The 16,586-nt window shown below is 32.5% G+C and overlaps 1 protein-coding gene across 3 annotated transcripts; it reads right to left on the minus strand.

The window, feature by feature from the left end:
• Positions 1 to 789: 789 nt before the first annotated feature.
• LOC133294626 (uncharacterized) lies at positions 790 to 11,166 on the minus strand. 3 transcript variants are annotated; one of them, XM_061493347.1, is made up of 6 exons: positions 10,599 to 11,166; positions 5,679 to 5,715; positions 3,082 to 3,318; positions 2,946 to 2,993; positions 1,381 to 1,440; positions 790 to 975 (listed from the first exon to the last, which is right to left on the minus strand). In XM_061493347.1, exons 1-6 carry the CDS (start codon positions 10,934 to 10,936, stop codon positions 922 to 924), a joined length of 774 nt encoding a protein of 257 aa, XP_061349331.1. In that variant the 5' UTR covers positions 10,937 to 11,166; the 3' UTR covers positions 790 to 921. The 3 variants fall into 3 exon arrangements, with proteins under 3 accessions (XP_061349331.1, XP_061349325.1, XP_061349317.1); XM_061493341.1 differs by having other exon boundaries at positions 834 to 1,287; XM_061493333.1 differs by having other exon boundaries at positions 834 to 1,440.
• Between the last annotated feature and the right edge of the window lie 5,420 nt (positions 11,167 to 16,586).

Below are 16,586 nucleotides of genomic sequence, written 5' to 3' on the forward strand. Positions count from 1 at the left end.
TGCTATGGACCGAAGATCCACTTCAGGATATTGTACCTATGTCTGGGGAAATCTTGTGACCTGGAGAAGTAAGAAACAAACTGTTGTTGCCAGAAGCAGTGCAGAAGCAGAATTTCGGGCGCTAGCCCATGACATTTGTGAAGGAATCTGGTTAAGAAGGCTCCTTGGAGAATTAAAGATATCTTATTCTCTACTTGTGAGACTCTATTGTGATAATAAGGCTGCAGTCAGTATTGCTCAAAATCCTATACATCATGACAGAACCAAACATGTGGAGGTTGATCGTCATTTTATCAAAGAAAAAATTGGAGGAGGGTAGTGTATGTTTGTCATATATACCTACCAAGGAGCAAACAGCCGACATTCTCACCAAAGGATTACACAAACCCATCTTTGAGGATTTAATTAGCAAGTTGGGGATGATCAATATATATCTCCCAACTTGAGGGGGAGTGTAGAATATTCTAGAGTTTTCTACTTGTTTCTAGCTACTTGTTCCTTTGAGTAGTGTGATGCCTCTTCGGTTACTGTGTATTTTATTTATTACTTCAACTCCTTAACTACCTTGTAATCTGTATATAAAGATCCCTTTGGGTGTCAATCAATATATGAAAAATACATTTCAGTCTTATATTTCATCAATTTCTTTGGTTGAAGTTTATTTTATTGGTAATATCTACTGCTCTGGCAGCCTTACATTTTCTTTCTTTCTTTCTTGGTTTAAATGTTTCAAAGGTTAAAACTGAAAAACAAAGAAAAACATCTGAGACACTTGAAAATTAACCAAAACAAAGTATCTTAATGATTGCATTTACATCAAGCTGTTGATTTTACAGGCCATATGAATGCATATTACTCTCAATCATTTAACATACAGCTGAATTATGGACCTATAAGAGGAAAGAAAACAGAAAACTCACTCTATATATTCACTTTAGAACTGGCATCATTACCTGAGGAGTGGAAATAGATAACCTGCAAAGTGGATACTGGCAGATAAATTATTCTGGATACAGTTTGTGTGAGAGACTACCAAACTAACCCTTTTCTTCTCCTAAACCTATCAACATGGTCTGTGCTCATTCGAGATTTTTCTGGTTTTTTTGATTTTTTAGACTTCTCAAGACGGCTATCTAAACTGTTCCTAGAAGCTTCAGGAGGTTCTGCACTCAATTCAGAAGCACTTGAAGTTCCAGTTTCGGATTCTTTGCTAGCTTTGCCTTGATTCTCAGTTTCTATTGTATCCTTTTGAGAACCATTTGCAGTTGGTTTAGATTTTCCAATTGTCTGTACAAATTTCTTTAGATGTTTAATGAATTCAGGGTAAAGCTCTAGATTACAATGTCCACCACCACTTACCCATAAGGGTTCGTACTTTACCTTGCAAAGCTCCGAAAGCTGCTTCCCATGGGACACATCCACAACTTCATCTGCTGTCCCCTGGCCATGGAAAAATTATTATCATCACTACTATCTACAAAATTATGAAGGAAAGAGACAAAGTAAAAATAATAATAATAATGAAAACAAATAATTGTAAAGAATGCATGGTGAATGGCAATTGTCTTAAAGATAGCACAAATTAATATAGTTCAAATTTGATCTCCTGTTAGTGTAGAATTTTCTACACTAATAGTAAACAAGAAAAGAAATGGCACGATTAAACTTACATCGGTATAAGAATAAGAAGTCTTACACCCAATCTTAACCGTCGATCTTACTTGCATCTAAAGGCTTGTATATCCATTAGATGCAAATGGGATCAACGGTTGAGATTGGGTGTAAAACTTAGTGCCTGTTTGGCATGTCTTATTTTTAGCTTCTCTTCTCCCTAAAAGTAGAAATTTTAACCAAACATAAATTTTATAAAAGCTCTTATTTTAAAGAGAGCTTTTATTTTTATTTTTTTGAAAATATTCTATCGGTTCATCGCTTCGCGATTAGTCCGATTCGGGGCGGGTCCAAGATTAAGGCTTTAAACCCCTCCCAAAGGTGATACTAGGGAGGATCGAACACAATGCTCTCACCCCTACCTGCTTAGCTCCCATGCATCAACTAAACTACCACCATTTGGTAAAAAACATTTTTTTATAATGAAGGAAAAAACTAAAAGCTAAAAGCTCCCACGAAGAGCTTTTTTTAAGATGTATGCTAGCTTTTTAGAGTCCTCATATTTATTTTATAATTTTATCCTTATTTTAAACTTGTATTTATAAATTTTATCCTTTACCCTAATAATCATCCTAATAACAAATTATTTATCTTCCCTCCTTCAAAACTATCAGAACAACTTTATATAATCACCAAACAGTTTATAGCTTTAATTTTCAAGCTTTTTTTTTAACTTTAGCTTAAAAGTAGCTTTTAGCTTAAAAAAAGAAAGATGCATCAAACAGGCTCTTACACCGATGTAAATTGATCTTATCCCAAATTGGAATGGGGCTGGATCAACTTACCCTGGTATAAAATTAAGAAGCCTTACACCCAATCTTAACTGTTAATCTCACTTGCATTTAACCGCTCACATAACTAACAAATTAAAGTCATTATATGCAAGTGAGATCAATAACTAAGATTTGGTAATTGGTGTAACACTTACACCAACTAAGATCAAGTGTAATACTTGCATCTCACTTGCAGTGGAAGTTCTTTTGATAGTTTTTTAAAGAAGGCAGCAACATATGGTTTACTAATAGTGGAAAACTCTTTACACTATGCATGGATTAAATCCATCAATAGCGGGTTAGTTAAACAAGTTATTCTAGAGATAAGAATTCCTTTAGACATATAAAAGCATGGATTTGGGGGGTTGACATTAATTGACAGTTGAAGCCTGAAAGAAAACTAGTTGCGTTAACAACAAAGGCAAGGAAGATAGACATGTAGCCCTAAAAGAATACATTACATTTGTGGAGAGAGAGAGAGAGAGAGTGGAAGTCACTTACATGTATAACCAAAACGGCACATTTGACCATACCAATTTTATCAATATTCTGGATAGAAGAAAAACAAGCCATATAAATACCCATATATTGAATGAAACGGATCGGAATACTTATACAATCAGTAAGAAAACTCTACCTTGTAAATATCAAACCAGTATGTCCGTTTTACAGGATATAGTACTCTCAGCCCAGACAAAATTGGACTATGCAAGACGACGCCTCTCAATTCCGGTATCCGTGAAGCAAGATCAAGTGTGGGACCACTACCAACAGATTGGCCATACAATATCAATTGCTCATCTTTCACCCCATATTGCTCTTTTAGGCATTTATATGCAGCATCAATATCTGCGTATGTGTTACATTCAGTTGGCTGTTTCAAACACAAAAAAGGATGACTGTTAACTTACACGCAATAATCTCACTCTGAAAGAACCATCAACAACAACACGTAATAGTATTCTGTGTAATAATATTCATAAACAAAAAATATGAGTTAGAACTACGAATATTAGGATTCTTACAATGTTAGGACTTAGAATCTTATTAGGACAGTACTCTTTATTAGACTGGGCTTGTCCTAGTAATACTAATTAGTACTTCACCAAATTACTAGTATAAATAGGTGTCAATGCTTTGTACTATAACACATCACATATCAATCTAATCTCAGATTATCTCGATTATCTATATTCTCCTTTAAACTTTTTCAACCTACACCCAATAACTTCATCGCACTGAGTTAATATGATAACATGTAACTAAAATCAATATTTAATGCGCAAAATGGACAAGTATTTAAAAAATGAGATGCACCCTCTATCTAACCTGAAAAACAAAGGACCGAGTTTTAACTGTCCACAGAAAGTTGAGAGACATGGCATGCACAATAATGCAAAAGTACTCAAATCATAAGTTCACATATAAAAGGGAAACTGGCCGCCTTGTACTCTAAGAAAATAAGTATTGGTTAATATAATGAAGAAGTGGCAGAAGCAAAATGCTTCTGCAGGTTCTACAATTTAGAGATTCAACCATAGCTTTGAAACAATAAATACCTTTTGAAAGACAACAAAACGAACATACATATTAGTTATTCTTTCAGAAGAGTTGATAAGAACTCCCAAAGAAATATATATGCCAATGTGATAACAAGTAACTTCTATCAATGAAATTCTGAAAATTCAAGATGTCAAACATTGTTAATGGTTTACAAATACATGTCATTTGAGTCAATTTTTATGCATTGAACCCCCACAATTTCTAATATCAACATCTACATCACATTTATCCCAAACTAGTTGGGGTCGATAGTCAATGAACCCAAATAAAATCAAGAACAAATTGAAGGGGAAAAAGAAAAAGAAAGACAGAATAAATAAAGGAAAAAAGAACTAAACATGGCAGTCTGGGATTCTGAGACATAGGAAAAAAATATACTCCTCCATAATGCTAATGGTTTTCCTCCACTCTATCCTAAAAGAAACCATACGCCGATCTATTTCTCAATCCATTAAATCTTATTATACTACTTTCCCCCAAGTAAGTTTTAGCCGACCTCTTCATTTCTTTGTCATGCTCTCGATAACAAAATTTTGTTCTTACTAGAATGTCTAGAGGTCTTCAAAGAATACGTCCAAACCATCTCAATCTATTTATCTCATCTTTTCGGCTACTGTTACTACTCCTACCTTTCATTGAACTCCGTATAGCATTACAAGTCTTATAGCCGTTCTATAAAATTTTCCTTTTAGTCTAAGAGGCATATCATCCCTAGTCTCATCAATAAGCACAATATCATCTATAAATAGCATATACCACTCGTCTTGGATATCTTTTGTTAACTCATGTTTAACTATAGCAAAAAGATAAGGACTCAAAGCAAACCCTTAGTATAATCCTACCATGATTAGAAAATAATTTTATGTTCCATTATAAGTCTTTGCACATGTAGTAACACTATCATACATATATGCTGATTGCCTCTAAACATGTAGTAACCCCCACAGTTTCTAATACACATCATACATTGATTCCAAGAAACCAAAAATGAATTAATTTTATTTGTTTATCTTTAATGATCATAACAATGATTCCATTTTAGGTTTATTCCATGTACCAAACATGAAAAAAAAAATGGAATGGATGAACTTTTTTACTGTCTAGATGCAAGTGAAAAAAAAAATCCCCATTTTGGGGCAGCTTTAGGATTATTTACGCCACATATGCAAAATGAATAGTGACAGCCATCAAGTTGTGGACAGTAACTTTGAGACTGTCATTATTCATTATGCACCTGGCTTAAATAATCTAAAAGTTGCAACAAAGTGGGAAGAATTTTTTTCCACGCGCACCTGTATGGTAAAAGAGCAATATGGATACCATTCCAATCTTGACAAACCAAAAACTATAATAATCATGTTCATTCCACAAAGTCAAATTCAATGTCCAAATAATAATTCTACTGATTAAATTAACATTTACACAGGTAAGGAAGGTTTTTCTCTACTGATTCAGCTAAGGAGCACGGAGGAAGAAATGAATGAAAAAAGGGGAAGGGGGAAGGGAGAAAACTAATAAAAAAGGAGCATAATGAGTCAATTTAGAAAGAAATTCAAACCAATGTACACTTAATAGACATGAAGAACATTGAAAAGTTTGTGTAAAGAAAAGTCATAATTCCATAGATAGAGAATGATAGACTTATAGGGACTGAAAAGTTAGGAAGCTAACCTTTCCTGTGGACTGTCCATAACCAGAGTAATCGTAACTGCAATTCAACAAAAATAAAATAAAGGAGTACCATTAAAGAATATTTCTAAAGAGAACATGGGAATATTTCATATATGACATTTGAGAATAACAAAAGCATTCCCATATGTATCTTTAAATTCATATAACTCTGGGTAATCAAGAGAGAACTTCTTTTCTTATACTCACATCTGTAGAAATTCAAGAAAAATACTGAGGAAGCTAAATGAAATGTATTTGGAATAGCAAACTGATGAAGAACAAAACAATATTGAAGAACATTACAAGCATAGAAACATAGATGTGAGACACGCAAACACAAATTCCCAATGAACAATATTGTTGCGGATGCTGGTCCTAAGGCCCTGAAAGTCTATTCTAGAAGACTCAAACCTCGGAAGACAACTGATTTAATTAGGTATTTGTTAGTTTTTTTCATTGAAGTCAAGAGATCTATGCTCTCGATCGAAATGGCATCCATTGAAGCATATGTGGAGCTCTGGAGAATTCGATTTGATCACATTGACAGGAAACCAACAAAAACCGTCGAAGATTGGAGACGTGTGATCGACATCTTGAAGGAATCAATGAAATCCACTCTCGCTTTTTAAGGGTGGATGACCAAGAAAGCAGCAGAGGAAATTGTCAAACCAAAGAATCGGAGCTAGCCCACAGCCAGACAAACCACCCTAACTAACCAACAAACTTCATAACTACTTAACTAACTCAATTGTCTTCTGTGGTTTGACTCTTCCAGAATAGACTTTCAGGGTCTTGGGACCAGCATCAGCAACAAATATTGATTAAAAAGAATGTATATAACATTCTTGTTTCCATTAAATTTATTTAAGTTTACTCATCCTTTATAACTTTTGGGCCTGTTTGGGAGAAGGAGGAAAGAGGGATAAGAAAGGATAGTAAGACCACTAATATCAATGAGTATAAAATTTGTAAAGAATGATGCTAGGAACAATTACCATTTACCACGAATACTACAATAACAAACTATCATAACTAATGAAATTTTAACAGAGAAGGATATTTGTGAGCTTAATGCTATTAATTTACCAAAATATTTTATTTAGAAACTCCATATTTAATATAGTTCTGTTCATAATTGTGTCTTAAAACAGATCCAATTTTTTTTAAAAAGCACGGCACTTATTAGAATATAAGTTATAGCCATGTGAAATTCCACGGAAGTAACTATTCTCCATAAACGACTCAAGTGAGCATGATTTATCTCTCCAAACACACTTTTTACTTTACTACTCACAATCACAGTTTTAGGCTATTAAAAGTACCCCTTCTAGACAGTCATGGTAAGTAAAAGAATTAATCTCCTCAACAGATAGCTTGTAACTGAATTTGTCTCATAAATTAACAATAAGCAATAAACAATAGTTGTTTCATCATAAAATTTCACAACGAAAATAAGTTCCCACAAACTTAACATATAGAACACATTATATTTAATGGGGCATTTTTCCTGTTTTCATAAGAGTATTGTTTATTAGTTTACGAATTAACTTCGGAAAGTTAACTTCTAGTAACTGTTGTGGAACACTTTGCCTGATTCCACAAACAATTCGACAATATACTGAACAGACTGATATTGAATTGTGAAATACAAGCAATTGAATAAAGCACAAGCAGAGCTTAGACCTCCCATGCATATAAATTAAGTCACTCAAGTGTTGTTTTCTGCAACTACTCCAAATAATAAGAGCAAGGACCTATATAGTAAATAGGTGACACATTGTTGACATTTACTAGCTGATCAAGTCTCATTTTCCATATCCGCCAACAGAAACTTCATTTCAATACAATAAACTTTAATAAACAAATCTTTCAATTGAGAGTGTCCTCATCTAGAATATCATATAGCCTTTCCTTCAACCTTTGACATACATAAGATAAATATCCACAGTATTAAAAGAAAGGTCAACCTGGTACTATAAAGCTCCTGCTCAGTGCAGGGTCCAGGGAAGAGTCAGACCCATTTGCAAGAACCTATGACCTCCGGGTCACATGGCAACAACAACTGTTGTTCCAAGGCTCCCTTTCTGAAACATATGCTATTATAAGTTTGGTCAATAAAAATAATGCCTAGCCAAATTCTGAAACAAATGCCAACAGCAGGAGTTGTGATAGCAAGTTCCAATTTCCTAGTCACTAAAACACACAGGGACAGAGGGAAGCTTCGTATAATCCAACAGCACACAGTTCATCACACATGAAGAAAAAAAAAATATCCATCTAAAGGTACGAGAGTGGATCCTTTCAAGTTAAATAAAACATGATATGGTCATGTAGAGGAATCATGACCATACAAAGGTGGATCAATGGTGATAAGGGGAGAGAGAGAAAAAATATTGAAATAGGTAGTTACATAACCACCACCATTTATTTACCTTTGTATGGTTGTGATTTTCTGTTACGATCTAATTGCAAGATATGAGACTTGACTCCCACATTGGTTATATGAGTGACTAATGTAGGGTTTATATGGACTTTGGGCTCTCCTACTTCATGGGCTATCTTTTGGGGTAAGGCTCTCCTAAGGTTCGTATCAATTGATATAAGAGCCTTCCACTATGTCTCCAAACCGCAATCGAGCTGCGCGGCTGGTGACGCTGGCATTGCAGTGTTCGCCCAGGATTAGTAAAAGATTAGCGCAAAGCCACCTTGCGTGGGCGCTGGGGCTGCGGAGCATGGTGGAATGTTACGATCTAATTGCAAGATATGGGACTTGAATCCAACATTGGTTATATGGGTTACTAATGTGGGGTTTTTATATGGACTTTGGGCTCTCTTACCTCATGGTGTTGAGATATATAGTCTCACATTGGTTATATGTGCAACTAATGTGGAGTTTATAAGGCCTTGGGCACTCCCACCCTTTGAGCTAGCTTTTGAGGTGGTGTATCCCAAGGTTCTTAACATGGTATCAGAACTTGAGGTTCGATCCTCACCGCCCCCCACTTTAAAGTGGAATTAAAATAAAAGCACAAAAGGTAAACCAAAAATTGGGCCTGTGCATAATCCACGTTTCAAGCCCAAAGGGCTCTTGCGTGAGGGGGCGTGTTGAGATATATAGTTCCACATTGGTTGTATGTGCAACTAATGTGGAGTTTATAAGGCCTTGGGCACTCCCACCCTTTGAGCTAGCTTTTGAGGTGGTGTATCCCAAGGTTCTTTACAGCTAGCTTTTGGGGTGAGACTCTCCCAAGGTTCGTATCATTTTCCCATATGACCATATCCATTTCCCTAAAGGTACACTTTCTAAGCAACCTAATCTTCATAGAAAATTCGAAGACATCAACACAGCTTCAGCTCTTCAGAATAGCAATGCTAAGAAGACAAAAGACTAGACAACAGTACTTTCAACATCAGCCATTGCTTAAAAAATGATAGCAGCAAGATACATAACAGTTGAGCATTGATTCACTCAAAAGGTTTTTTTTTTTTTTAAATATTATTAATATTTTTATGCTATAAACCATCTAAACCAGTGTTTTAAAACCCGGCTCGGACCGGCCGGGTCGACCTGGGACACGGTGACCCAGTGGGTTCCCCGGTCAGAGCGGGTAGTTGGACCGTTTATGCAGTCAATTTGGATTGGACCGGTTGACCCGGCCGAAACCCGGCGACCCGGTTGACCCGGATTAGATCGGTTATTTCTTTCTTTCTTTTTTGGTAAATTTTTTTGTTGTTGATAAGAACTCTTGAATTAAATCATAATCATATTCATATTTTATGATGAATATGATTAAAAGTAAGGTGAAAATAATAAGGTATTTTAGATTAGTGCAGTTCGTTTATGTAATTTAGTTGCATCTTATAATGATCTCATGAAGTTAAGTGGTAATAAACATTGATGGTCTCATGATCTCATCTCAATGGTGGACACTTTTTTCTTAGTGTATATTTCATGCATACTATTTGTTATCATGATAATGATGACACTTTCTTCTTGGTGTATATTTCATGCATACTATTTGTTATCATGATTTAATTTATCCGTATCATGTCAAGCACAAAAGGTGCATTTAACTTATATTGCAATTTTAATCCAATATTAAGATATGGTCTAGAGCTAGAAGCTTATAAGTATATAATATTTGCTAAAATTGAAAATCAATTTATTTTTTGAAGCTCATTGATAGTTTTCTTATGTGAATTTTTATTAATATAAGTAATATTTTTATATTTTTAATATATGAACAGTAAATCCGGTTCAACCCGATTGAATCCGGTTGAACCAGTGACCCAACGATCTAGTACCTCGACCGGTTCGATGACCGGTACGAGTTTTAAAACACTTGTCTAAACAGAAAAAGAAGGTATCTTCAGTAGTCAAATTAGCTACTTCCGTAGCTTATTTCTCCAAGAAAAAGTTAAATCCCTTTCCTCTTCAACATCAGTGCCGTAATTAAGATTTGGTAACTATCATTTACCCAAAGATGACGAAACCTTCCTTGAAGCACTTGTTCCAATATCAGAACTTCAAAACCATCACAAAAGGCTTTATTATTTATTACCAATTCCAAGCATTAAATAATTAAATAATTGCATTTAAAACAGACGGGTAAAACAAAATCTCCTCCAAATGGCCATTTTAGCATAATTAAAAAAAAATCTTTAATACACTAATTTATTTTATTTTTTAGAAAAAAGAAAAGCAAATCAATAAATGAACAAACAGCACATTCCAATTCCATGATCATAGATTATCAATTAATGCAAACACCATCAACATTTATGACCATCAAACAATATTCAATCTAACATTAAATCCTACCTAATCAACCAACATCAATCTTAAAAAAAAAAAAAAGTCTCAAATGGAAACATAAAATTAAAAATAAATAAATAAATAAAAAGAAAAAGGGAAAGTACCCCATAACATTAAGGCGAAGCCTATTGCTTAATTCAACGAAGAGCTCGAACATCTGACCCAAATCAGCGGCATTTCCGTGCGAGTAGAGCATGGTGCACGTGGGCCTGTGGTACTTTACATAAACCGCCACGATTTCGTTACCTCGGCGACTCCGAAGCTTGAGCACGTCCACGTTGTCCTTCATAGGAACCTCGGGAATCGAGATACGAGGAGGAGGAGGAGGAGAAACCTCGGCGGCGACAGTTGATGCTTGGTCGGAGAAGACCACCGTGTAGGACGGCGGTTGCGGCGGGAAGAAGGCGAACTTGGCGGCGATTGAGGAGGTGACTCCGCCCATAGCTGCTCCGATTCATAACAACCCCGCGTCGCGGTGGTTGGTGGCGGCGAGAGTTCGGATGTAGAGAGAGAAAGTGGATGGAGGAGAGAGAAAGTGACTCTGTCTATATTATATTATATCATCAACTCTTCTGAATTTCAATTTTTTTAGAGAGAGAAAAGAAAAGAAGAAGAAGAAAGAGACTGTTGAGTGCGTTTGTATTTGACCACTCTTCCTTCCTTTTTATTGCTTTTAAGACAAACAACATTAACGTATCTATGTGTGTGTATTCAACTATCTTTTAACTGTGTTCTTTCAAGAACTTAATGTATTTCTCTCTTTTTTTTTTTATTCTTTTTTTTATCAGAACCTCTATGTATAAATATAGTTATCAAATTCGGGTACTGGATTAGATTCTTAAGAGTCGCAATTCATATTTATGAAATACGCACATTTCAAAAATACTAACGTGTTGTGTTTGACATTCACCGACACTCTTGACATTCTAATATTCGTTGTAAAGACTCAAAAAATGTTCAAAAGTTGTGTTGTGTTGTGTTGTGTTGCGTTGTGAGTTCTAACTATTAGATTCATTGGATTTACGATTACCATTTTATTGAATTTAATACAAATATTTGAGATATCTTATGTTTCTTTGCAAAATTGATGGGTATTATAAGTTTAGTTTTATTTTTTTGTTAAATTATTAAATATTAAATATAATATAAATTACATAAATTAAAAATATTTAATATTAAAACGTGTCAAAATTTAACAATTTTTAGAATTAACGTGTCGAAGTATCATGTCACGTCGTATCCTGTGTTCCGAGTCAGTATTGGTGCAACATAGATTCATACAATGAGTGTGAAAAGGCCCAAATCCGTGAAGCTAAACTAGACAGATATCAAAAAAATATATATATGAGAAAAATGTGTATCATTTTAAAAGACGTAAAGTTGTGTCATTTTAAGAGAGATAAAGAGATAGGTAAAGAAGGAGAGAGAGTTGACAAAAAAAATAAAGGTGTGGATCCCACCTCTTTGTGAAAGTGAAAGTATATAAATTGTGTCATTTAAAAGGATAAACATTTTTCCATATATATATATATATATATATATATATATATATAATTGGAATAATTTCAGTTTAATTAGTGATTTCAAATTCAAAAATTTAAAAACTAGATAAGAATAACTTTATCGTCCATGGGATATCCAACTCAAAATGGATTAGTTCAATATTGATGGAAAAATCTCTCAATAAAGTTGTGAAGTTAATTTTTCAAATCTAAAGTGATAGTTAATTAGTAATATTCATTCTCATAATAATAATGATTATCCATTTTTGTGTATTCTCATAATAATTGTTAAAGTCATGGGTTGAATTTGTTATGAATATTATTATGTAATGTTTTGAATTTGGTTGAAATTATATAATTATGCTGTTAAGTTATTTTATCTTTTAAGATTAAGTCAGGTGGATAAAACAGATATAGCATTGTTTAAATTATTTTTTAAAAATAACTTTTAAGATTGATTTGTGTTCAATCCATTTTCAATTTTAATATCTTTTCCTGAGCTTACATCACATTGATTGAAAAGAAAATAATACTTCATTCTCTTAAAAATGTTGCTTCAAATGCTTAGAAGCAGTGACAAAAAATCTTACATAAATATGCTATTAATAAATGAATTTGAGTCTTCTACAGCTAAAATATATTGATTAAAAAATTAACAAGATAAATTTTAATTACTTAATAATTATTATATATCTGCATGTATTCTATTATAATCAACAGCTATAATTCATATTTTTCTCTCTAAAATATGCTTGATAAACCAAGTTAATTATGCTAGAACGTGATATGTTTTTGGATTCTGCTCAATTCATTTCAACCATGGTCGTAAGAAAGTTGACTCAATCTAGCTGGAAAATCAAGTAAACATAAATTATTAAGAAAAGGAAAATTACTAAGACAAGGTGATTTTTTTTTTATTCGACTCAAATTGATTACTGTTTTCAGTTTTTATTGGAATTGAATTTGATCGAAAAACCAGTCAAAATCTTCAATCATAATGTCCTTTAGTTGGTAGTTGGTACGACGAAGTAACTGAATTTTCCATTTAATTACGATTTTAACGGTAAACGTTATGGTTTTGGAATGAAACGTCCCTTTAATGCATTTTGGAGAAAAAAAATGTTTGAAGTATTAAACTGACTCACCAGTCACCATTGACTATACTTATTTTTGTGTGCAAAATGAGTTTTTATTAAGAGTTCAGTATTTCTCTTGTCAAATAAAATAAGTTATTTTATGTGATTTCGAAATTTAAGAGAAAAATATAAAATATTTTAGGCAAATTTATATTATAAGAGAGAAATGAAATTTTTAAGATTCCTGATATTTTTTCCCCCAAATCTCAAAATGATGTTATTTTCAAATTACAAGAGATAATTTGATTTTTTATATATCCACCGGTTCATTATTTATCCGACTAGTCCGATTTGGACAGAAAAATTAAAATGTTACTATTTTAATAAATAATTACGAATGCATAGCAGTTTCGAAACTATCTACAAATCTATTGCAGTTATTCACGCTCAAATTAGGCGTGACTATTCACGTCTAAATTAGGCGTGACTCCCAAGTCATTCACGCCTAATTTAGGCGTGAATTATCTGGTGTTGACACGTGGCAAAAAAAAAGTCAACTTACGAACCGTAAAACTTTGGAAAGCCATAACTTTTGACTCGGATATCCAAATGAGATAATTCTTTTTTTGATTCCACATAACTTTTAGAGATCTACGCAATGACATCTCATTTGATATATTTTATCTTTCACAAACACAATTCAAATTTGTAATAATTGTATTATATAGTGTATTACCAAAAAAAATAAAAAATTATTATTAATAAGAAAAAAAATAAAGATTTAATTTGTTATTTAAACTCAAAAATCAATTTGAAAAAACTGTATTAATAAAGAAAATAATTAAATAAATATTCTAAACACTTGGTAGAATATTATAACAAAATAAGTTGTCGTTTTGAACCTAATTACGAATATATTGCACTCATTCACGCCCAATAAAGGTACTATAACATTAAATTCACTCATTCATTGTTGCAAATTTGAATTGTGTTTGTGAGAGATAAAATATATCAAATGAGATGTCATTGCGTAGATCTCGAAAAGTTATGTGGAATCAAAAAAAGAATTATCTCATTCGGATACCCGAGTCAAAAGTTATGGCCTTATAAAGTTTTACGGTTAAATTATTAATTTTTTGTGCCACGTGTCAACACCAGACGAGTCACGCCTAATTTAGGCGTGAATGCCTTGGGAGTCACGCCTAACTTGGGCGTGAATAGTCACGCCTAATTTGGACGTGAATGACTGCAATAGATTCGTAGATAGTTTTCAAACTGCAACCTATTTGTAATTAATTATTAAAAGTGTAGTATTTTAATTTTTTTGCCGTCCGATTTGAGCATTATTAGGCTCGTTACAGAGACAGTTCTCTTAAGATCATTTTTTCCTAGTATGGTAATATAGGAAAAATTATTTTCATTTTCAATGAGATAGTTTTGTGCCATTTTAAGTTAAACTATTGTGTTTTGATGGTTTTTTTTAGCTTTTCTGCCTTCCATAAAATCACGATAAGAGAGAAAAAGAGAGCATTGTGAAAAAAAGGATATATAATTAAAAACCATCAAAACACAATATTTTTATTTAAAATGATACAAAATTGTGTTTTTGTCAGAAAAAGAGGATATATAATTAAAAACCATCAAAACACAATATTTTTACTTAAAATGATACAAAATTGTGTTTTTTAAAATGACAACATTTTTTTGATATTAAAACTACAAAAAAAAAAAGACTCATCTAGAGTTTTTATATGAAATAGAAGTAAAGTTTGTGTTAGTTTCAAAATGATATTAGATGAAATATCTCTTCTTTTCTCCATTATTCAACTCGACATGTCTTGAGTTATTGATGTCATCTGTTTCAATAGCATAAAGACATAAAAATTTAATTCCATTTACTTCTTTGAAACTGAAAGATATTGAACACAGAAACCATGCGATGAGGATTGATGCATGAGGTTACAATCGATCGTAAAGTTGCTGCCAAACTTTTGGTTAGGAAGGAGGCAATTGCGAAACAAATTGGAAGAAAAAATTGAACGTGATTGTGTTTTCTTCTTCACAATTTAAGCTCTCAGCATGTGGAAATAGGCATGTCCACGTGCCTTTTGTGATATCTCTATCAGTGTCGCACCATATATATAGCATAGAACTTGCCATTTTTAAACAGCCTCAATATATTAGGGTTTTAACCTTTAGTCTTTCAATTTTTAATTTTTTAATATTAGATGCACCATAAGATATTCCAATAAAATTTGAGAGAAAATAGTTCATGGGCAATCAATATCTCATTTAGAGGGAGAAGAAAAAAAATTTCCTACTGACTTTTTAATTCTCACGTTGATTTTTTATTTTTATTTTTAACATGTGAGCCCCCTATATTTTTCTTTCTCAATGATTTAAGACAATACTTCTCCTATAACTAGAGAAGTATAAACCCAAAATTTATATAATAGTACTTGGTTTAGTTCAGTTTGGATCGAATAATATGAATTAAATTAAGAATTTATTTTTTCTACCGTGAAGGTAGATAACTTATCTACATTGAGCTCAAAACGACGTCGTTTTGAGGCGAAAATTAAAGTATTTTTTGTAATTATAATTTATTTCAGAGTTATAATAGTCTTTTTTATTATAATTTTTTAATTTTTCAATCTAAAACGACATCGTTTTGGAAGCGAATATAGATAACTTATCTACATTAACTATAAAAACATTAAAGCCTTCAATTAATTGGTTTGGTTCGAGTTTTTTAATTTGTTGGATTGTTCAAACCAATAAATATACCCTAAAAATATTCACGTATGATCATATTAAATAAAGCAAGATATCTCAATTAATAGTTGAAAATATTTGATCTATATATTATGAGAGAAATGTTTTTAGCAATGTAATAATAATCATTTAAGTTTAATTCATATATATATTTTTAATTTAATCTATATATTATGAGATAAATGTTTTTAGCAATGTAATAATAATCGTTTAAGTTTAATTCATATATATATTTTTAAATCAATAGTATATTGATAATGATACCCTTTATGTTTTTAATGAAGTGATCAAAATCTATAAAAAAGAATAAACTAATAGTTGAGATCTGGGATCCACAAAAATTGATGACATGGATGTGTTATGGGATAATGGTGGGAGGAAAGTAAGAAAAGAGAAAGAGATATTATATAAGGAAGCATGTGAGGTGTTTTGCGTTAGGTGAGGGAACGTGTAGACAGGTGATAAAGCCAAAAGTCCAATACATAAATGGGTAAAATATGTGTAAAGTTGTGTCATTTTAAGTGGGAGAAAGAGATAGATAAAGGAAGAGAGAGTTGACAAAAAAATAAAGGTGTGGGTCACACCTCTTTGTGAGAGTAAAAAGATATAAATTGTATCATTTAAAAGGATAACACTTTTCCCTGCCTAAATAAGCAAATGCGACGTGTTACAAGCGCAGAGATTGTTGATTTAGAGGAATTCCTTTCTTTACTTTTTATGCAATAAGAATTACTGTTAT

This window comes from Gastrolobium bilobum, unplaced genomic scaffold, assembly GCF_033153095.1.
Source record: "Gastrolobium bilobum isolate Gb01-03AN ecotype WA unplaced genomic scaffold, APGP_CSIRO_Gbil_v1 utg27444, whole genome shotgun sequence".
Taxonomy (NCBI): Eukaryota; Viridiplantae; Streptophyta; class Magnoliopsida; order Fabales; family Fabaceae; genus Gastrolobium; species Gastrolobium bilobum.